This window comes from Polypterus senegalus, chromosome 7, assembly GCF_016835505.1.
Source record: "Polypterus senegalus isolate Bchr_013 chromosome 7, ASM1683550v1, whole genome shotgun sequence".
Lineage (NCBI taxonomy): Eukaryota > Metazoa > Chordata > Cladistia > Polypteriformes > Polypteridae > Polypterus > Polypterus senegalus.
Window position 1 is genome coordinate 155077934 of NC_053160.1, and position 23864 is coordinate 155101797.

Sequence of the window (23864 nt, forward strand, 5' to 3'; positions counted from 1 at the left end):
ATCAGTGGTGCTGCTCTTAGGCATGCAGCTTGCAGTTCAGCTTATGTAGTGTGTGTACTCTGTGTAGTACACGTTATTCTGGCTTGTTCTTTTTCACCTCAGGGCTGGTCGATTTCAGGCTTGAAGTTTTGCAGTTTTAAATTAGGCAGTTTATAACCAATTGATTTTTCTGAGCAGCAGATGGTTACGATGTGTTCGCTTTTTGTAATGTTTAAAAGTATACTGCTGCATTTTACCTGGTGATGGTATCACAATGATCTGATGTAACATTTTAAACTATATTAGTCTATTTTGTCTGCTGATTTTATTACAATGATCAGATGTCAGTTAAGACAGGGCTGGCACCAGTTTACCACTGTTGGATTTGACATTTTGTAATGTGAAAGGTATATAAACCTGCATGTTTTGTACGCCATTAGGAAGAGAGGGACAGACATAATTAGTTAGGTAAGGTAATTTTTACATTGGAGGTGTCTGCACACATGTAGGAATATTATGGTATGGCCCCATCAGTATTGTCATGCATAAAGCTCCACACCATCTAACAAACTTAAGTTCAGTACTTTCTATAAAACCGCAGAATTGCAGCTATCTAAATTTACATTTTGTGCATCAGCATATTGCACCCCGCCACACATTCTCTTTAGTACGTGTTGAATTTTGCCACCTGGAGTGTCTCCTTCAAACCTCTTCATCTTTTATTAACCGACTTCCTAAAGACTGTGCATTGGTTTCAGTTTTGCCCAATGTCCACCTCTTCCACTGCTCCTCCTCCTATCACCTTCAGTCATAACCTGGGTTGTTCCTTGAAGCCTTTTTCTTCCAAACCAGCCTACCATTTCAGTGTTTTCTCCTTCAATTCCATTTCAGTGTTTGCCATCAAATGAGATCATAGGCATGCAAGAGCTCCCAAGGCAATCTTTCACACACTTTCCTGCTCACTACCTCCATCACAAATGTAAAAATCAGTAGACCCTAATGGATGTGCGGTGCGGTCACCATCTAGTTTCCTGAACACCATTTGTGCATCCTTATCCTCTGACATGCACCGCATCCATTCATGCCACCGCAACATTCCTTGTGACACTGAGGAAAAAATGCCTTCAGAAAAGTGAAGCAGAAGTTTGCATAGTCTGGAATTTGCAGAATAAATTTTGACAATAACAGAAGGATTCATAACGAAAGACTTTTTACTAAAGCAGAGAAAAGTCTTTTAATTAAAAAATTGATTTAACTGAAACCATGCTGTTCTTTCAGGATTAGGGTTATGAAGAGTCTGGTCCAGGCAGAAAATGAAAACTGAAAGAGTCCTGGGACATGCTCCATCCTTTGTTACGTCTCCTTCTCAGCTAGAGTGCACTGCATACAACAACAGCAATATTTATTTTCCTTTTCATACACAGGATGTAGTGCAAAGTGCTTTAGAAATTGTCAAAGAAATATTTGCAAGAAAAGAACAAGAAAATTAATTGGTAACATACAAAACAAAGTCAATATGCACTTGCATAAAATATATGACTCACCCACTCACTCATTAAATCTTACTGTTTAGTTAAAAAGCTGAAATTTGGCAGGATGGTACATCAATGTCAGTAGGTATCTGCTAAGAAAAGACATTTTGATATATCAATACCTAGGAGAAACTCCGATAGAAAAACTGAATATCCCAAAAATATCAAAAATACCTTGATGGATTTGATTGCAGCTAGGTGACATTTTAAAGAGTTAGGTACCAAGCCATTATATAAAAAGGGTGACAGGGCAGATCCAAGCAACTATAGGCCAGTAAGATTAACATGCATCACAGGAAAATTAACGGAAGGAATTATTAAGGATAAGATTGAGCAACACATGGCAAGGACAGGAGTTATTATGGGTTCAGAAGAGGGAGGTCGTGTTTTACTAACATGTTGGAATTCTATGAGGAGGCAACAAAAGGATACGATCAAAGTGGAGCTTATGATATTATTTATCTGGACTTTCAGAAAGCATTTGATAAGGTGCCACATGAGAGGTTGGGCATCAAATTAAAAGAAGTGGGAGTTCAGGGTGATGTTTTTAGATGGGTACAGAATTGGCTCAAACACTGGAAGCAGAGGGTGATGGTGCGAGGAACCTCATCAGAACTGGCCGATGTTAAGAGTGGTGTTCCACAGGGGTCAGTGCTGGGGCCGCTGCTTTTTTTAATATATATAAATGATTTGGATAGGAATATAAGTAACAAGCTGGTTAAGTTTGCAGATGATACCAAGATAGGTGGATTAGCAGATAATTTGGAATCCGTTATATCATTACAGAAGGACTTGGATAGCATACAGAATTGGGCAGATTTGTGGCAGATGAAATTTAATGTCAGTAAATGTAAAGTATTACACATAGGAAGTAAAAATATTAGGTTTGAATACACAATGAGAGGTCGGAAAATTGAGAGTACACCTTATGAGAAGGATTTAGGAGTCATAGTGGACTCCAAGCTATCAACTTCCAAACAGTGTTCAGAAGCCATTAAGAAGGCTAACAGAATGTTAAGTTATATAGCACGATCTGTGGAGTACAAGTCCAAGGAGGTTATGCTCAACATTTATAATGCACTGGTGAGGCCTCATCTTGAGTACTGTGTGCAGTTTTGGTCTCCAGGCTACAAAAAGGACACAGCAGCACTAGAAAAGGTCCAGAGAAGAGCGACTAGGCTGATTCCAGGGCTTCAGGGGTTGAATTATGAGGAAAGATTAAAAGAGCTGAGCTTTACAGTTTAAGCAAAAGAAGATTAAGAGGTGACTTGATTGAAGTGTTTAAAATCATGAAGGGAATTAGTACAGTGGATCGAGACTGTTATTTTAAAATGAATTCATCAAGAACACGGGGACACATTTGGAAACTTAAGAGTAAATTTCGCACAAACATTAGGAGGTTTTTTTGTACACAAAGAACGATAGACACTTGGAATAAGCTACCAAGTAGTGTGGTAGACAGTAAGACGTTAGGGACTTTCAAAACTCGACTTGATATTTTCTTGGAAGAAATAAGTGGATAGGACTGGTGAGCTTTGTTGGGCTGAATGGCTTGTTCTCGTCTAGAGTGTTCTAATGTTCTAATGAGGTAGCCAACACGTGTGCTTTTTAAGTTAATTGGGAAATTTTTAGGCAGCACGTCCTTTTTTTGCAGCTGAGTGTTGAGACTGTAATCATACAAAGGAACGAGACATGAGTTTAAATTCTGCTGTCCAGCGCTCTTAGATACATAAACTACAAAGAATGGGGCTTAAAGGGGCAGCTTGGTGGTAACACACAAGCAGTATCACGCAGAACTGGGGTGTCCCCCTTGGAGGTCAGACCCCTATATGCTACTATATTTTTCAGTTCATAAAATAGTAAGCGAGAACTGCTGGTTCAGCACGCTAGCTCACTTCAAGTCCTGGCTTCAAAACATGCAAGAGGCAACATTATTCCTTGGTCGGTTTTAATGCTTAGTCAAAGCTGGGAAAGACAGAAAAAAATCACCCAGACACAAGAGGTTGGGGAAACAAATGTCTGCAGAGGTTCCAATGCCAAGAGCAGTGACTGAGATGTGAGTTGGACACTTGCTCATTATAAAGTCAGTTGGTATATCAATACCCCAAACCATTTTCATACCTCTAGTCTGAATGTTTAATGATTTGAATGGTTTCCTTCAAAATGTCAATTGGCAGTACATCTGTGCAAGGTTATCATTGCTAATAACATTCCATCAAATGTAGGCATTTAATTTCCTGCAAAATGCATTTTGTTAAATGTCAGCAGTCAAACTTGTGCTGGCAAGACATTGTTGTTATCTGTAGGAGTGGGGTGTGTTTAAGTAAAGTATGCCTGAACAAGCAACAAAGAGAAATCCTGTTTGGGTTGGTTAATGTTACTGTAAATATTAGGGTTAGAAAGTGTAAGTTTCGTTTTGAAGATCTTGATACTTGTTTTTTTTTCTTTGTAATTAGAAAGGCATTCCAATTTAGCATCCTTTGCTGTGACACTGAGGGACTAAATCTAAAATATAAAATGTATGCATGTTTTGAACTGACAAGAACTGAAAAGAAACTGAGTAGAAAGAAGGGGCTTTGAGGGCTATCCTACGGATGGATGCCTGAAGGTTGATGGTGGGATGATGGAGTCCCAGCGGTGAACGGCTTAGTTGGCCGTGTAATGAATGACTGCACTTGCTGGCATCTCAACCCCACTGTGGAAACCTCTGGGTGATCAGGAAGAGGCAAGAGAAAGGCTCTGAGGTTCGCTGGTGGAGGAAAGAAAAATATCCAGATTTAATCTCCGCATTTTAATCTTGATTTTAAGCCTTGTGTGGATTGTCTATTTATTGAATGATTTTTACCTCCCATGATAAGCACTGATTTTTACTGGATCATTTACTTATTGGCGAAACGGCACCACACTGTTTATTTGGACACTGCCTGCTTTGTTGTAATAAACTGCACAGTACACTTGCACCAACATTATGTACTGTTATCACACTAGTCTATCCGTGTCCCAGAAACTGGAATATGTTAAGCTGTGAGTACCCCGCCATCACAGGATAGCTGGAGGAGAGCTGTGTAAATGAAGGGGAGAGCTCTCCACAAAGAAGACCCTCAAGACGGCTTCTGTCTGAATGCTATTAGAAACATTAGTGGAAACTGCAGCAAAAATGAGCATTCACTGAAGTTTCACGGAGTCTGAGACCATGAAAGGGCTTCTCATTCTTTTAAACGGGTTTATAGAGGTCTTGTGGGGTGTTAGAATTTCTAACAGTTTTAGCACTTTTTCACTTCACTGTATTATATCTTAAATGTAAATTGTACCTGTTGCATTTTACAGTAGATTCCATCTTCTGGCTTCTGCTTATACTGTGATGGTATTTGGCTTCCCAGTATTAGATTTTTTTGGTCTTCCTTTTCAAGCAGAATCTGCCGTTTATAAAGATTTTAATCGGTATACGTCCTTAATCCGTTCCAGACCCTTTGACTTATACCAAACAGGACGTATACCAAACAAATTTTTCCTATAAGAAATAATGGGAAAATGATGAATCCGTTCCCATGAAAAAAAAAATCCTATTGCTATTGGCATATTATACATTGATGGGGTTGTATAAAATAATTTAAACACTGCTTAATACTAAAATACATAAATACAAAAGCAATTAGATGAAATAAATAAAAATTTTACCTCACTTTACTTTTTAATAACATCTTTGTTTTTCACAATCCTAGATACCGTCATTCTCAGCTAACGGTATGCAACAGCCATGTCCCGGATACGCATGCCACCTTCATACTTTTCAACAATCAATTCAAATTTACATGAAAAAAACACAAAATCACGTTTTGACGATGCAGGTTTGCTGTATGCTGCCATCTACTGCCGGGGAGCTCTTGAATCCTACACCATCGGTAATGTGCCTCACTGCTAATCTCATCGGTAAAGCAAGGGGATGGTGAAAAAGTGCAAAGTGCATTTATTAAAAACAATTAACAAAACAAGGTGTTCAAATTAAAGTTTAGTCTCCAAAGTTCCAATAAATAATCCATAAAATCAGAAGTGAAACGTGGAGGTTAAAAACAATAGAAAAAAGTCTTCTTAAAAACAACGAAGTTAAAAGCAGGAAGCATTCTTTAAAAAAAAAAAACAAGAAGCCCGGTGCCTGCTTCCCAACTGGGGAGTCGCCCTACTTGAAGCTGACCTTCGCACTTCCTGCTTCAGCCACCATCCATGCGCGCTCTCGCTCGGTCTCTCTCTCTCTCTCTCGCGTCCGTTGTTTCTTTTTCCTCCCCTTCTAGTTGACTCGCGCTTTTGTTTATCAAGATAAGCAGCCCCAGGAACAATCATGAATGTGGACGGTCCCTCACATGTGCACTTTGGTGAGAAACGTCCACATCGCTAATTGCCCTGACAACCTTCAGCCACATAACCACCATGCCCTCTCACCAAGCTGCTAAAGTTGGACTTTGACAGTAGCTGTGGACCTGCTATATAGCTGTGGACCTGCTATATCACACACGTGAAAGTTCACAGAGAGTTATAGCGCGGGTTGTTCTCTGAATGCTAGCAACTGGCACTAACGCCGTGGGCAGTCGTGGCTTTGTCTCGAGAGAGGTAAACAAGGTTAGCAGCGATTCATATTCCAAGTCGTATACCAAGCAAAATTTTTGTGTCCAAACAGGACGTATACCAAGGGACTTATTCCAAAGCAGACGTATACCGAGGTACCACTGTATTTGTTCAGTGTTTCCAACATAAATCAGATATAGCAGAAGGGGCAGGGGTACTAGGTGCTGGGTCCCTCCTGGAAAATGTCACTGTCTTGGTCACAGTACCATTTCCATTACATATTTTTGTGTTTACAATTGTAGATTTTTGTGGTAATTTGTACTTGTTTTTAAATCAGCTGCTTAATGGTCATGATGATTGTTGTTATTTTGCTTTGTACTACTCTGGGTCATCACATGGTTAGTACACGTCTGCGGACAACTCATTAAAAACATTTGTAGCGTATAGCAGTGATATCCACCACCAAAAAGGTTCCAACCACAGGGCTTATTCTAATTTCCTCCAATCCGTACACTTTAAACACCTGGAGTTGTAGGGACAAAGCAGAAGACTTGCGCTTGAGAAAATACTGTATATGAAGGTGAAATTACTGTTATTAATTCAAGAGCTTTGTAGCTCAAAGCAACAGAATCTTAATTAAAAATATGTACTTTGCAATCACACACCTATATTGATCACTGCTGCTACTTGGCCCCATGCCTATGAGAAGGGCTTCTGTCTGCCATGGCATCTTTCTGTCATGTTGACTATTGTATCATTACTTAGCATAACAACAGCATTTATTATTAGATAAGCATTACTTTCTATGGACATGATGCACATTAAAACTCTACAGCTATATTCTGTCATTTCCAGTTGGACAGTAATGTTAGCATACTTTAGTTATTCATTTAGACATGCAGTAAGATGTTGGGTGCTGTAGCCTAATGTATTGATTCAGGGGTCTGAGTACTGAAATCTGAATTTTCCTTTGACTTTTCATTATCCACTCTCTTAGCAGAAATCCTTTTCACCTCCTTTTGACAGGGTGTGACACACCACTGACTTCCAGTGCATATTTTGCAATTTATATTTTCAGGAATATAGATGCCAAGTCTTTCAATCTCACATTGACTCCGACGCCATGGCCGTAATTGTGAACAACAGAGAGCGCACACAGCTCCTATGACAACGTATGCGTGGCACAGTGGTAGTGCTGCTGCTTTGCAGTAAGGAGATTCTGGGTTTGCTCCCTGCGTGGAAAGAGCTTTGAGCAGTCAGAAAAGCGCTATATAAATGTAAAGATTTGCTATTATTATTATTAGTGTATTGATATCTTTGAATGTCAATGTATTCTCCTAATTTTAGAGAGCAATAGGTTATATTTATTTTTAACACTTGCCATGTACTCTCTGGAGACATAACACACATCTATATGTTTAATAGGGGTCTTTTTAGTTTTAGACTGTTTATTGTTATCAGAAGCTTGCTGCCCATCACACCAGGTTAACAAGAGCACCACTGCGGTTTAAAATCACTGCAGCTACTTCATGAGTTGTTAGATTGGTTAAGAAATGTAGCTCGCGTGAGGTGTTATTGTTACTATGCACCTTTTAGCAAAGTTCACTCATGGTTGTCTCCAATATGACTGGCCCTGTGAGACTATAATCTGGGTAATTTAAAAAAAGCATAAAACTTTAACAATTATTTAATTTAATAACATTAATAACAAAGAATAATTAAATAAAATAAAAAGTTACCATAATAACACTCTGTGATGAATAAAAAAGTGGTGCTCTCTCCAAAGATTGTTAAAGCTTTGCACCCTAGATAAGTGAATTCTATCTATCTATCTATCTATCTATCTATCTATCTATCTATCTATCTATCTATCTATCTATCTATCTATCTATCTATCTATCTATCTATCTAAGAAAATGGATAGATGAATAATAAATGACAATATAAAAAGTAGCATTCAGTTTAAAAAATTGTTTCTCTGACTAAATAAATATTAAAATTGTTACTTCAATGACACAAAGCTAAATGCAGCTTCATATTCAGCAGACATTCATTCTTTGCTGATGTGCAGGGCCCTCTTTCTTGTTACAGACACACGTCACATACAATAATTACATCCCCAACATTTTAATGGTTGTTAGGAGAGCAATGTTAAGATGAATCAACGAAACCAAGTTGCATTTGGATTCTGTTTCAAAGATGTACATGTTGTACAGTCATTTCTAAACAGTTTGTGTTGTGTGAACCCATCATGACAAAGTTTCATTTGTGTCACTCTCAGAGCACAAAGCTACTGGTGTGGTTTAAATTTTGTTTAATTGCTTGCGACAAGTCAGTATAAAGTTAAAAAAAAAAAAAAGAAATGTTGAGAGCCCATACCGAAAGTATTTAAACAACATATTGTTATTGTCGGTCTGCTGTATTACTGCTTGCACAGCTACTGTCCTATAATGGGTAAGACTGGTTTGAAAAATACAACAAGATGCATTGGGTGTGATGGTTTAGACACTTTAGTATTCCGAAGTTGTCCAAAAGACATAAATGATACTTGGTTGATCAAATCACTTGATTTAAGGGTGTGTACAATAATTAATAAACTGCTCGACCAGTTTATCAATGCAGGAGAGTTTCAAGGAACTGTAGTGATCAGTTACATCACAATAATTTGTTTTTCCCCCATTCTGTTTTACAGATTGACATTTGTGGTCGCAATGCCCTTCTATTCTGCTAGCCTGGTTGAGACTGTGCAAGTAAGTAATATCTACATTCATGAATAGTTGTTTCAGGTGTTCCAAATATGAGCAGTTCAAAATGGTTAGCCTTTCAGAAAAGAAGGTCTGTAAAAATTGGAGTGAAACTGGTAACAAAAATTCCTATTTTAAAATATCTGAAGTGTACATGGTCATGTTATTTTATACTTACTGAGTTTTAAAATAAATGTTTCAGGGTGCTTTAGCATCATGCTTTTAATGAGCACGTCACCCTCCAAGAGGTGAGAAGAGACATCTTGTGAAAGAGATGTTCGCTTTTGATACTGCTGTGGAAGAACATATAAAAAAGTTTCACTCTTTAAACTTTTGCACACATTATGCCATTATTACAGATGGAAAATGGCATTCAGTCAGGAAAGAATTATGTCAATTTATGGTCATATTTTTACAAAAATGGTACAATGGTACCTCGGTATACGTCCTTAATCTATTCCAGATCCTTGGACGTATACCAAACAAATTTTTCCCATAAGAAATAAAGGGAAAATGATTAATTTTCATTAATTAATGAAAAAAAATCATGTTAATGGCATATTATACATTGATGGGGTTGTATAAAATAATTTAAACGCTGCTTAATACTAAAATACATAAATACAAAAGCAATTAGATGAAATAAATGAAAATTTAACCTCACTTTACTTTTTGATAACGTCTTTGTTTTTCACAATCGTAGATGCCATCATTCTCGGCATACGGTATGCAGCAGCCAAGTCCCAGATACGCATGCCACCTTCATACTTTTCAACAATCAGTTAAAATTTACGTGAAAAAACACAAAATCACGTGAAAATTCACAGAGAGTTATAGCGCAGGTTGTTCACGGAATGCTAGCAACTGGCGTACTGACACTCGTGGGCAGTCATGGCTTTGTCTCAAGTGAGGTAAACAACGATAGCTTGCGGTGTTCTAGCACGCGAGTCGTATTCCAAACAAAGGTCGTATATTAAGCAAAATTTTTCGCGTCCATACAGGACGTATACTAAGTTGGACTTATTCCAAAGCGGACGTTTACCAAGGTACCACTGTATTAAATATTGCTAAACTACTGTATATAAATCATGAAAAATATAAGTTTCATTTTTTTTATGTAATACACAACTTAAATTATATTATCGTGCTTTACTGTACTGAATTTAAGTTGATGACACTCATAAAAATAAATGATTATAATAGACACACAGCCTAAGAGCAAAAGCAATCATCTTAACCCAGCAGCCTACAAACAATTAATTTAGCACAAATATACTTAGACAGGCACATGCATGCAGTACCTAAAAATTATTCACCTCCTTGGAGGTTTTCACTCTTTATTGTTATACAGCATTGAATCACAGTGGAGTTAATTGGACTTTTTGACAATGGTCAACAGAAAAATTCAGTTTAATGTCAAAGTAAAAACATATCTCTGCAAAGTGGTCTAAATAATTAAAAAATAAAACACAAAATAAGTGATTGCAAAAATATTTATACCCTTTAAAATGACACGCCTAACTAATCACTGGTGCAGCCAGTTGGTTTTAGAAGTCACTGAGTGTCTCTTAGGGCCCAGTTAAATTAGTCCTTAAGAAATTTAAACATGTGAACCTTTGACAAACGAGATGACCATTCAGTCCATCAAGCTTGCATGTTATAGTTAATAGCGAACTTGTCCCAATATCTCATCCAGCTACTTCTTAAAGGTTGGCAAGGTTTCTGCTTTAGCTACATAGCTTGGTAGTTTGTTCCAGATTCACACAACTCTTTGCGTTGTAGAAGACCAGCCTGACTACAGACAGACACACACACGATGTCGAAACACACATTTATTTTCTTCTCTGCATAGTACACAGTGCACAAAGTAACCACAAGGCTCAGTCCCTTTTTTTCGAGTCTTCTGCCAACTGTACTCGTCTCCTCGCAAGCTCCGTCCACTTCCACCCAACTCCGGCTCCTTGAATGGAGTGAGGCGGCCCCTTTTATAGTGCACCAGGAAGTGCTCCAGGTTAACTTCCGGCAGCATTTCCGGGTGTGGCGGAAGCAGTGCTTGTGAATCTATCTCTTCTTCAGGCTGCACTTCCTGGGGTGGCGAAAGTGCTGCAGATCTTGTTTCTGGTGCTGTCCAGGTGCCCCCAGCGGTGGCCATGGACCCCAATAGGTTTGAGCTTCTAAACCCCGATGCAACCAGGGTGGGGGGGGGTTGGGGCAGGGGCTGCCATCTCATGTCCCGGTGTATGAATCGCCCTTCTCCTGGTCCTCTGCTCTTCCAGGCCTCTCAGTAGGACACAATCCCTGACCATCCATCACAGTGTAAAGAAGTACATTCTGGCTTCAGTCCTAAATGCACTTCCCCATAATTTCCACTGGTGTACTCAAGTGCATAATTCACCATTAAGTTGAAAGACTTCTACTGGATCTACCTTATAAATGTCTTTAAGGACTTCAATACCTGGATGTAGGTTCCCACCCAGGTTTCCTCTGCTCGAGACTAAACAGGTTTAATTGTCAGAGTCTGTCAGAGTTCAGCATGTCCTTAAGTCCTGGGATGCACTGGGTTGCTTTCCTGTGCACAGCTTCAAGTGTTGCTATGTCTTTTTCTTTCAATGTGGTGACCATAATTGAACACAATACCCTAGATGTGGTCTTACTAGTGTGTTACATTGTCTGTGCATAATATCCCTTGATTTATATTCAAAGAGTATTGGACTGCGGTAAATCTGTCTAGTGATCTTGCATGAAGACGTCTATTGAGGGAAGCCACCAACAGACCTATGATATATAAATAAAATAAAAAGTTACCATAATAACACTCTGTGATGAATAAAAAAGTGGTGCCCTCTCCAAAGATTGTTAAAGCTTTGCACCCTAAATAAGTTAATTCTATCTATCTATCCATCTATCCATCTATCTATCTTATCTAAGAAAATGGATAGATAAATAATAAATGACAATATAAAAAGTAGCATTCAGTTTAAAAAATTGTTTCTCTGACTAAATAAAGATTAAAATTGTTACTGTGATATGAAGGAATTATATTTATATAGCACATTTTCTTACAAACAATGTAGATCAAAGAGCATTACATGAGACTGAAGACAAAGTTACAAGAAAAGAAAAACAAATAAGATTAAAGATTAAGTAACAAAAAAAAAATCTAAATGATCTTAAAAACAGGTAAACATCAACTAGAAAAGCTGCATCCTTATATACAATGTCAGGATGTATGATAAGTCTCTAAGGACAAGTCTGGTGATAAGGTCAGATGGGTGAGAGGACAGGAGAAAAAAAAAGCTCCACTTAAGCTGGAGAAAAAAACAAAATCTGCAGGGGTTCCAAGGCCACAAGACCACCCAGCCCACACTGGCCATTCTACCTAACATAAATGGTCGTAAGTCATTCCTCTTTGTCAGTCAATCCGTACCACACGGGGCTGTGTGGTATCTTGATCAGGTGGTGGTGGTGCAGCTCACCACCTCAGAAAAAACAGAAAAGACAGCAGAGACTAGCGGGGACTAGTAAAGATTACAGGGCCCTGACAAATATGGTAACTCTATACCCGTATAGTCTATAAGGAATACAACTAAAATGTAGCTACGAAAAAGCCAAATTCAAATAATGAGTTTTTAGAAATGTTTTAAAAAATGTTCCACAGTATTAGCCAGGCTAATTTCTGTTGGTAAAGTACTGTATTCCAGATTTTAGGCGCATAACAGCAAAAGGCTGCCTCGCCAATTCTTTTATTCCTGACTCTTGGAATTATAAGCAGACACTCATTTGAAGATCTAAGGTTACAATTTGGAGTGTAAGATGAAAGGCATTCTGAAATATAGGATGGAGTGAGATTATTTAAGGCTTTGTAAACCATAAGCAGTATTTTAAAGTCATTTCTAAATGGCACAGGTAGCCAATGTAATGACAGTAAAACTGGTGAAATTTGCTCAGTTTTTCTTTTTCTAGTTAGGATTCTGGCTGCTGCGTTCTGAACTAATTGCAGCCGATTGATGTCCTTCCTAGGTCTTGTAAATTTCTAAGAGGTCTAAAATGTTGCAGTGGCTGAGATCAGAGACTGCGCAGACAACATCTGTTTTCTGGGTGCTTCTCCACTCTTACGTTTATGGGAGAGTGGCAAAGAGAAAGCTATCCATCCATCCATCCATTATCAGGAACACAACAGGAAAGAAAGCTGAGGAAAGCAGAGACTAGTGATTATGAAGAATATGATAATAGATTAAGTATAACTAAAATATAGTTACAAGAAAAGCAAACTAAAAAAGTGGGTTTTGAAGAGCTTTTTAAATGTTCCACATTGGTAGCCTGGTGTTATCTCTGTCAGTAAAGCAGTTCAGATTTTGGGTACATAACAGTAAAAAGCCGCTTCACCTCTATTTTGTGCTGTGCTTTTGGAATAATAGGCAGACCACCATTCGAAGATCTAATGTTACAATTTGTAATTTAGAGGGAAAGGTGCTTCAAAATTTACAGAGGAGAAAGATTATTGAAACCTTTATATACAATTAATAGTATTTTAAAATCAGTTCTAAAGGAAAACCAATGTAACATAATATTTTTACTAATATGTTCAGTATCCTGTCATTAAATTAAATGCAGCAGTGTAAACGGTCAGACAGAGACAGCCCACGTTATGCACAATACCAATTCTTCTATTTTTATACCCTGTCTAGAAATGGGCTAAGGACAGGACACTACCATCCTTTTTAAAAAAAAAAATAACATCAGCAGGGTTCAGTGTGAAGTTTGGAGATTGTATGTGAGGAGTTTGTACCTTCTGCCACCCTGTCTGTATGGGTTTTCTTTGGTTTCCTCTCAATGTGGTTATTAGAGTGATAGGCGACTCAAAATAAACTCATCATCAACAAGTGTGAGTTTATGAATGAGTAAGATTTTTGATGGCCTTGATCCAAGTCCAGGTTTCTGGGTTTTGTTTTTCTTTCTTGTACCTGATTTTACCAGATTATGCTCTGGCATGGGAATAAGTAAACTGTAAAATGGATAAATCAACACATGGCAGGTTTATTCTGCTTACTATTTATTTGCAGTTCCTTTTATTTATACTATAATACTACATTATTCATGCAACACAGCAGCATTGCCAATACAGAGATGGTTTGGTCAGTCGCTGTTTGTGTATTTTAGTATTTGTGTTTAACACTAGAACTACCAAAGCCTACAAAACAAAACTCATAATCCTGGACCATCTTAAATCCGTTCGCACCTCTCCGTCAGCGTCTTTTGTGTTGTAAATGTGTCGATCAACACAAGCAGCAAGCAGCCTGCTATCCATCCCCCCACCAACACAGAAACGACAGAAGGTTCTCTCAGCTCAAGTCTGTTTACCTGCGTGTGAGTAGCCTGGTGTTGTAGAGGGTAAATAATATATCATTATTTGGAATACATGCATTTCATGTGTGTTCCGTGTCAACAACAATCTATGTACATCACATCGTTAAAACAGAAACGTTTTTCATGTTTTAGTAATGATTGACAAAATGTAGACATGAAGTGTATAATGTGTGAAGCCTGAAGTCCAAATACCAAATAAACACTTTCACAAAAGGTACAAGTATAACCAAACAAGTACACTCTTATTCAAGAATATAACTGCAGAAAAAGAACTCGCGTTAGGGTGCAACATTGACACGCCTTTAATACAACCACTTTGGTAGTGCAGCAGTAAGGACTGCTGACTCGTAAAATCAAGACGTTCGTGGTTCATAATCAGGAAGCATTTTTCTATACACTTCTGAAGTTCTCCTGCTGCTTTGGTTTATTAGTTAAATCATTAATGATGAAGTGAGGGCCAGTGGCGGAGGTGCATGGCTGACTCTTAACGTTTATCTCCTTGATGCTTCACAGCTGAAGTGCTGTGCTTTGGGTTATCTTAGACTCCCCTAGTCATCACTTCAGTATAGGTTCATGTTGTCTAATCCAGACTGTTCCAGAACTCTACTGATCACCATGTATTGTGAATTGTAAGGTAGTCCCTGTGAGATTCTGAGGAGAGGTTTTCCTCTTTGTTGTGGTGTGAAATTTTGCATATAAGTTGATAAATATTTTGTATGTCTTTATTTGTAACTTAGTCAAAGCAATGTAATATTAGCGTTACATTATTGATAAAAACAGTAATGGTTTTGATGGTTAAGAACCCCTTCCCCCCTTTTAGGAATGAGTCTTTGTAATTTTACGACAGGGTTGAGGGAAGTGCCGAAAACAAGTTTGGCAAATGTTTCTCTGCAGGACTCTCACAATCAACCCCCACAGGAAAGCCAATCTATCTAGCAGGCAAGCTTCGCCTTAACAAATGGTTTTGGGGGCAAGTGTGAAGGTATTCTGTGTCCCATTGTTTTGAAGTATGGCTGTTTGGAATTGGCTTGTATTAGAAGTCTTTAAATGCCATGATGCCCTATTGGCTGTAGGATTTGGATAGAGAATCTATAAATTTGCTTGCTTTACCCCTCCCTCTCTTACTTACCAACTGATGAAGGAGCATCTCACACACCATGAACTGAAAAGGACAACACAACGAAGAGCACAGCTTGGCAGCCATATTGAGACAGGCATGTGGCATGTTCTGAAGAAAGCTGACCGCAAATGAGGACTTGACTAGAGACATTTTAAGTATGAAACAAGGCTGTGTGCCACCTGAAACTATACATCAGCATTTATTAGATTGTATGGTTGCCAATATTCAAAGGTATTTTGCTTATTGCTATTATTTATGAATATTGTCGCTAATACATTATTTAAAGTGTAACTTAATTACCTGAGGTCATAAATGTAGAAGGGAAGGTGGGGAGAGGTTATACTGCATAGTACAATACCTTATAAACAGTGGTAAGTCTGTGAGATTTGAGGGATCCTGACAAAGGCTACGTATTAATAATACAAAAGGGGATAGTAGAAGAATATAGAACTCTACCAAGACAAGACAATCTTACAATGTAGTCTTCATAATTCTGTTTTATCTCTTCAGGAAGCAGATACTGTGATAGTTTCACCCTTGTACCGCAGAGGATTCATGAGTTATTGTACATGTTTTCTTCACAACTTCTACAGTGTATCTGTTTTCACCTACAAGTGCTTTCTTTAGTCTGCCTTGTGGTCGATACATGTCTCTGATTTGGCCAAATATGAATGAATGGTGTATGTGTGTAAATGAGTGTGACGCGTACTGTGGTGTTTTTTGTTTTTTTTTTAAATAAGATTCTCTGCAGTGTTTATTTTTTCTGATTCACTATTTTGTTTTCTTTTACAGCCAATTCTTCTAGTGTTCATATTGGTTCGGCCCTGCTAGCTCACATGCATGCAGGCCTCCTCACTGCCTTACTCGGTGTGTTGTTTCTTTACATGATGAATATATAAATTACCAACAATTAAGCTCTAGCTATACTAATAAAGCAGTTCTTTTCAAAATCTGTTGTTCTGTATTGTTACAAAACATAGCTTTAGAGTATGGTGCAAAGTTATTTGGCATTTTAAAGCAAGTTGCAGCAGGTTTTTTGCCATTTTTGCAACTTGGTTACTAAGCCTGGGTAATGCTCTTCACTAAAGTAATGGATGGGTGAAACTTTCGGTTGATATTTCCAATTCTGTTTAGTAAGAGGTGATGTTAGTTTCTAGGAAGTCAACCACACGTTGCTGACACATGAAAATAAGCATCAGAAAAATCTCAAATGTTAGACCTGCTCAGATTCGTAGGAAGTTTAATAGGCTGGAGTTGAAGGCTGCCCTATTAAACATTTCAGTTGTGCAATTACAACCACACATAGTATGTGATTTCTTCAGTTGCGTCATCACTTAGTCATTATTGCCTTCTGAATTGCTAGACATGTCTCTCTACAAGATATCTTTGGTTCTAGTCAGCTGTGCCATTTTCTTTATAGACTTTCAAAATTTTGCTATGCTGAATGTGTCTTTCTGATTTTCCCAAAGGCAAATGCACTTCCCCTCAGATAACTTAAAAGTCCAAACTAAGCGCACATCTTTGAAATGTCTGTGTCATCATGGGCGTGTGTGAATGTCTGTGTGCAGTGTTGTCTCCCACCTTGTGTTCAGTTCTTGTGCTGTGTTCATGTGCTTTCCGATGGACAAGAAGTACAAGTTCGCCAATTAGAGATCTCATGAGAATTCTCTTTTTAGTGGGAGATAACATTCTGAGTTGTAACGTAAAGCTGACCTTTCATCTCAGTTAGACATATAAAAAATGCATCTGGCAATCTGTAACAATAAATGACATTGTTGTGATCATATTGTGTTTGGAGTGATGCAGTACATTTTAATGCGTTTACTGAGCTCTTTTTCACAAAAAAAATAAGACCTCATCTTTAATTGCTTTTTTTGTGTGTAGTTAGTAGCAAATTAATAGCATCCTCACAGTTCTCCCAAAAATCCAACTTGAAATTTAGAAAGAAGTGGGAAGATAAAATGTCACAAGTTGGAACTCTTTGAATTAACAGATTCTTTAATGGTAGTCGTTTCATTTTCTAACCTGCTTAATCCAGACCAGGGTCAAAGTTGGGGGGCTTTGGCTTATCCCAGACAGCATAGGGTGCAAGCTAGGAACAAACCCTGGCCAGAATGCCAGTCCATTTGCAGGGTGAACAAACACACACGTGGGCCAATTTAGTGTTGCCAGTTCACCTGACCAGCATGTCATTGGACGGTGGGAGGAAAGCCACACAGAGAACATGCAGACTCATGGCAGGGAACACCCGGAATGCAAACCGTGGCCGCCTCTGTATAAGTGAATATTTAACCTACTGTAGTCTGCTAGAACTATGAAGAACATGAAAAACTATATCCTTTCTTGCCCTGCATTCAAATTTAAAGCAATACTTATTGTTGAAAAGAACTAGAAATCAGGATTTGCAGATTCAGCATTAGTATTCCTTTATTTAATATAGCTGTTATGTTTAGGTTCACATCCCTGGTCATAAAATATGTTGTTGTTGTTGTTAAATTGATACATCTTTGAGTCTGTGGTACCTGATTTTGTGCATGATGTGTCAATTCAGTAAAGCATATTTTATAGCAGAGATTTGGTTGTTTCGTATCACTGAGAATTTAGGAACAATCTTGATTATACTGTATGTATAATTTGAATGGCGGAAACAATTTATTCACCAGACATACTTCATATGTGCAAGATGATTTACAGGAATGTCTCAGCCTCTTCGCCATCATGTTCAACACACAAAATCCAACGAGCAACAGTACCATCACCACCACCTAGATGATACCACAGTTCGGATTCTGTCCTTCAGGTCATTGATATCACGAACTTTCCTGCTATACACGTCCTCCTTCACCGTACCCCATAACAAGAAATCACAGGGTGTCAAATCAGGGTCCACCATGACCTATCCATTGACCTGCAAAGGTGTGGTTGAGATAAAAAAAATCCATTGGTGTTAACATAATTTGACTCACCCTATATATTTTGTTGAGTATGACCCCAAATTTAAAATGAAAAGTACAAAAATTATCCATCTTTTAAAAGAGGAAGGAAATTCTTGAGTAACAAAAATATACAAAATGGCATGAAAAGGACATCTCGAGCAGTCTTCACTTTATTTAATTGTGTGTGTTGCTACCCCTACTAAACTGACCTAACATAATACAATTGCCTGTAAATTGCTTTATCTAGTTGGGGGTCCTGGGGACCAGAGCTTGCCCTAATAAAAGCCCTGGACATAGCACCACTCTGCACACACACCTAAAACTGGGACCAGTTTGGAGCCTCCAGTTAACTGAAGCCGTGTTTCTTTTGCAAACCAAAGTACTAAGACCACAACTCGAGTAGACACAAGGAGAATGACCGGGTGCAGGAGTCTTAAACTGTGGCCTCTCAATCAGATGTACTTTGTTTTGTTTTGTTTTGTTTTTTTTAACATTACCAAAAGTATTATATATGTATTTTGACAGACGTTTCTTTGTTGAATATTTATTTACAGAGTGAGATCATTCGTGATAATCCCGGAATATTGGATTGCCTCAGAGAAGGATTTGGAAGAGTTGTTGGAATGGGTGTCCCGCACAGCAAACGCCTGCTCCCCCTCTGGGGCCTGATCTTTCCCACCATATCTCATGGAGTGCTCCACTACATTATAAGTTCTGCAGTTCAGAAGCTGGTGCTGCTTGTGTTGCAGAAGAAGTCACCGCCACGTCCTAATGCCGAGGGCAGTGATTCGGTACAGAGTATGCTCGACTCCTACTTTCCTGAACTTATTGCAAGTTTTGCAGCTAATCTGTGTGCCGACGTCTTGTTGTACCCAATGGAGACGGTACTGCATCGCCTTCATATCCAAGGAACCCGCACAATCATTGACAACACAGACCTGGGCTTTGAGGTGCTTCCCATTAACACACAGTTTGAAGGAATGAGAGACTGCATTAATGTGATCAACCGAGAGGAAGGATTGTTGGGATTTTATAAAGGCTTTGGCGCCATCGTTGTCCAGTATTCATTGCATGCAACTGTCCTACAAATCACCAAAATTATATATTCTGTACTTTTGCAAAATTCAGCCTGAAATCAAAAATGCCGGCACTTTTTTTCGATTTTAGGATAAAGTTCCTGTGGTCATCCCTGTTGTTGTGAGAGCAGTTTCTTTGTCTTTCTGTGATCCTTTGATAAAACAAAATACATTACATTGACCTGCCGGATGAAATAAAGAAAAACTGAATCTTGGTTATCTTTTTTTTTTCTTTTTTATTATTTTCAAGTACACCATTTAGGTTATCCACTTAACTATGTACTGAATTTTAGAGTTCATAGCCTGGCCCTGAAATGAATGTCCACTGTAGTGGATCATTAGGGATCAATCCAGCTTAAAGCCTTCTGCTGCTGTTTTCCAAACTTATAACTAATACCATTTAAATAAAAGTCTTAATGCTTGAGATTTATTTAAGCACAAACTACTTTATTTCATTTTATTATCTGCAGCCATTTACAAGTTTGACTCTATTCATTTTCAACAATGTTTGCTGGCACAGATTGCTTATTTCTTCCTTTCTACAGCTAACACAGTCTTACAAGATAAACCATTATTTACGGCCCCGCTTTTACAAAAATGTTTTGAGTTTTTCTGGCAAAGCCAGATACACGCCGCTTCTTTCACCTCGTCATCGTTGGCAAATCTGTAACCCCCCGAGTTGTAATTCGGATTCTGTCTATCGTTCATTGTTTTTGTCTGAGAGTATTGTTGCTCTTGTTCCTCCCAATTCCTCACCAGTACTTCATTTTGATGGCTACCCCCAGTACTCTGCAGCACTCACACTTTTTTGACTATTTTTCAAGAGCTGTCTCCACTCTTATGTACGTCAGCAAGTTAAAGCAATTTCCTCATGAAGAGCACATAAACATTTGATCTCCTTTTACACCTTCCATCCACAAAAACTACACAAAACCTCTCTGTTGGTCTTTGATTGTCCATTGATAGAAGCTTATCCTCATCGATGACGCGGTAGCTGCTCGCACACTCCCAACAAGGTCAATGGTAGCAAGGTGCACACCACCAGATGAAGGGTTACAAAGCTGAAAGGTGTTGCGAGTTACCTCACAAGAATGAAAGGAACCCTTACATTGTCTGCCTCTCCAGGATGAGCAGACAGAATGGACAGAAAAGTCGGCAAGCAAAGCCTACTGTTCAACTGGTCACCATTACAATACAATGGCATGGGCGGCATAATTGGCCTCCTCTCAAAATCGGGAATTGACACACTTATGGGTAAATCTACTTCCTGTTAGTTAGCCAGCGATGTGTTGCATTTGTCCCCTCTCTTCTTTGACTTCCTAAAATCATTTCTTTGCAAAGAAAAAAAGGATTGTTGACACGCACTACTCAACGAAAGCATCAAAACCAGACAAAGGATGTACATTTTTTCGTGGAGGAATTCCATTATATTTACCAGCGTAAGTTTAACTTTCTTATCTTCAGCTAACCTGTTTTTTTGTTTAACATTAATTCTAGCTTTTTTGACAGATATCCGTATACTGTGACAATTATGTAGGTAAATTTACTGTATTCTTACAAGTGAAAACGTTTTCATAGCAACCATTTTATCTTTGTATTGTTTCAAAAGTTTTTTAATATGTTTGTTTTATATTAGTTAACTAGGTGGCTTTGCCCCCTGCTCGCTTCACTCGCCAACCCACGTGCCAGCGCTACGCACTACTCTCTTTGTGGTTCTGTCGCTCGCGTATGGGGATGCAGATGTACAATTTAAACCGATTTTTATTTTCATGGGAATTGTTACATATGCATAATAGAACTATTTTACATTACAGCAAGTAATAAACCATATTAAAAAAGGGTAAAACGTAAAATTTTGAAAGTAAATTATGTTTCATATTGCGTTAGAGTTATTCGTTGATAATATGATTTTGTTCTGTTTGGCTTTGAAATTAACATACAAATACTTTTTAAACTTACACCTTTACTGTAAAACTTTAGTAAAAACTATTTTTTGAATAAACTTTTTGTCATTATTGCATTGAATTTTGATTCTGTGTTTGGAGTTGACAGCTCAACGTATAACTGCCCGTGATTGAATTTAATTTCTTTCTCCCTAATAAATAAACCGACTTTTTCAAATGTTTGGCTCTGAGATTTGTTAACTGTTTTTGCAAAAGCTATTCTAACGTGAAACTGTTAACATTTTAATATGAATGGCATATCAAGATCTCCTTTGTTGTCTAATGTTATCCCCTGAAGATGTACTACATTACCTTTCTTGGATACATCCTTCTTTCTACAGTAATTTGTGCGATGGAAGTAACGGTTGTAGATATTCTTCAGGATATTGTTAGCTGATGTTTTCATCTTCTACACGATCACCACCAACTGTTTCAGCATAGTCTATTGATACACATTTAACAAATTTGCTGTGTAACCAACCGTCATTTTTAACGTTAATCCATTTGACTTCATTGTTTCTCGGTGCTTGGATTGCCCGTGTACTCATTTTTTTCTGTTGATAACCCTTTGCGATGAAATTCTTCAATAAGATTTGAACATAATATGTCTTCTTTAATTGGGAACATACAGTGAGGAAAATGCTCAAATTTAGAAGAACTGAGAGAGCAGAAAATGTGTCTGTCAAAAGCATTCACACGAATGACAGGTGAGAGTACCGTTGTGCATGGTTGAAAATGGTTGAGAGGTGAGCATGACTTGAAAAAATCTCATGTCCAAGGTCTCAACTTGCGGGACTTGAAAAAATCTTCCAAAAAGCCTCATCTGGTCGCAAGATTTTTTTCATTATAATAGAGAGACAAGTTCCTGCAATGAAATGAGAGGACATACAGCATTTCAATTATTATTTATATTCTTAGTACTAAAAAAAAATGAATCACATTGACATACTTACCGGAGCGGGTGCTGATGTATAGCCATGTTCTGTTTCAGTCAGTGCAGACCCTCACACATTAACTCCAAGACGAGCAGTTGTTTTTTCAAATGCCGATTCCTGTATCAGTACAACACTAAAGTTGTTCCAGATGAAAGGGCCCAGCGGCAATCTAAAAGCAGCGCATAGGCTTTATTTACTCCTCAGATTTCAAGTTCAGGCTGCTAACTTATATAAACCGTGGCCTTGTGTCTCTTTCGATTGCTTGGATCAGTTTTCTTCTCTGTGTTTCACCAGTGGGTAAGCTGTTTAAACTCGGGCAAGGATACTTGTGTTTACAATTTGAAAGGAGGCTACAGGGAACTCTCATTTTGCAATTAGATAGATAGATAGATAGATAGATAGATAGATAGATAGAAATGAAAGGCACTATATAACAGATAGAAATGAAAGGCACTGTATAATAGAGAGATAGGGAGGTGGATATGAAAGGCACTATATAACAGAGATAGAAATGAAAGGCACTGTATAATAGAGAGATAGGGAGATGGATATGAAAGGCACTATATAACAGATAGATAGAAATGAAAGGCACTGTATAATAGATAAGTTACTGTAAATAGATAGATACTTTATTAATCCAAAGGGGAAATTCACATACTCCAGCAGCAGAATACTGATAAAAAACAATATTAAATTAAACAGTGATAAAAATGCAGGTAAAACAGACAATAACTTTGTATAATTCTGCCATTGTTTAGGTAATCGGAAAAGAGTTTACGCGTCGACAACGTCTCCTGGAAGAAAAAAGGGGAAAGGGATCATCGTTGTGCCCAACGTTTTTCATTCTTATGTAAATTTCCACTTTATTTGTGAGTATACAAAATAAGTGTAACAAAGCTGAATGAATCGTATACATTCAGTTAGTGGTTCTTATTTCTGCAAGATGAGCCAAGTTTAGATAAATTCATCTCCCTTTGTTTTTGTTAGAATAAATCTTGGATTTTTATTCATCAAACTACAAACTATTTTCAGGTATCCAATTTAATTTTGGAGTATGTATTAAGATTTGAGAAGGTTCCTTTTTATATTGATTGATATGTTTATTAATTATGGAAATAATGAAGTTTTAATATGATTTTATCTAATTCATTATACAACTGGAGAGCAGGAGGGCATCCTTTTGTTTCTACAGTCAATTGAAAGGCTAACAACAACAACAACATTTTCTTATATAATGCGCTACCGTCGCTGTCCGTTTGTCTGTGCAGGATTTTAAATTGCCTGTAACTCGCAAACTGTTTGAACTATTGACCTGAAAGTTTGTACACATATAGTACACAATGTCTACTATCCGCTTTCAGGGTGATGATTAACCTCCAAGGTTATTCCTCTTTTTATTTTTATTTTATTGTAGAATCAACTCTCGGCAGCGGCCTGCAGGGTGGCCATGCAGCACATGTGTACGGGCGCCATTCTCATTCCCTAGCACCTTTGCCATCACTTCCGCTAACTCTTCATATCTTAAATCATTCTTGAGGCAGATTGAAGACGTAAATGCCAGCTTAAGTGAAAAATGAATGAATAATTGCCAAACAAACACTGACTTAATCAGTTTTAATGCTGACGAAGGGAGAGAAGCAGTGGACCGCTAGGGTGGAGAAAAGAAGAGCTG

At 38.0% G+C, this 23864-nt stretch overlaps 1 protein-coding gene across 1 annotated transcript in view; it reads left to right on the forward strand.

Annotated features, from left to right (window-relative positions):
• Positions 1-19529, forward strand: part of slc25a46 (solute carrier family 25 member 46) — a 60849-nt gene extending 41320 nt beyond the window's left edge. Inside the window, exons 7-8 of the mRNA XM_039759418.1 lie at positions 8764-8821; positions 18793-19529. Of these exons, the coding sequence (XP_039615352.1) occupies positions 8764-8821; positions 18793-19371 (637 nt within the window). The 3' untranslated portion in view covers positions 19372-19529. The remainder of the gene's footprint in view (positions 1-8763; positions 8822-18792) is intronic.
• The last annotated feature ends 4335 nt before the right edge of the window (positions 19530-23864 follow it).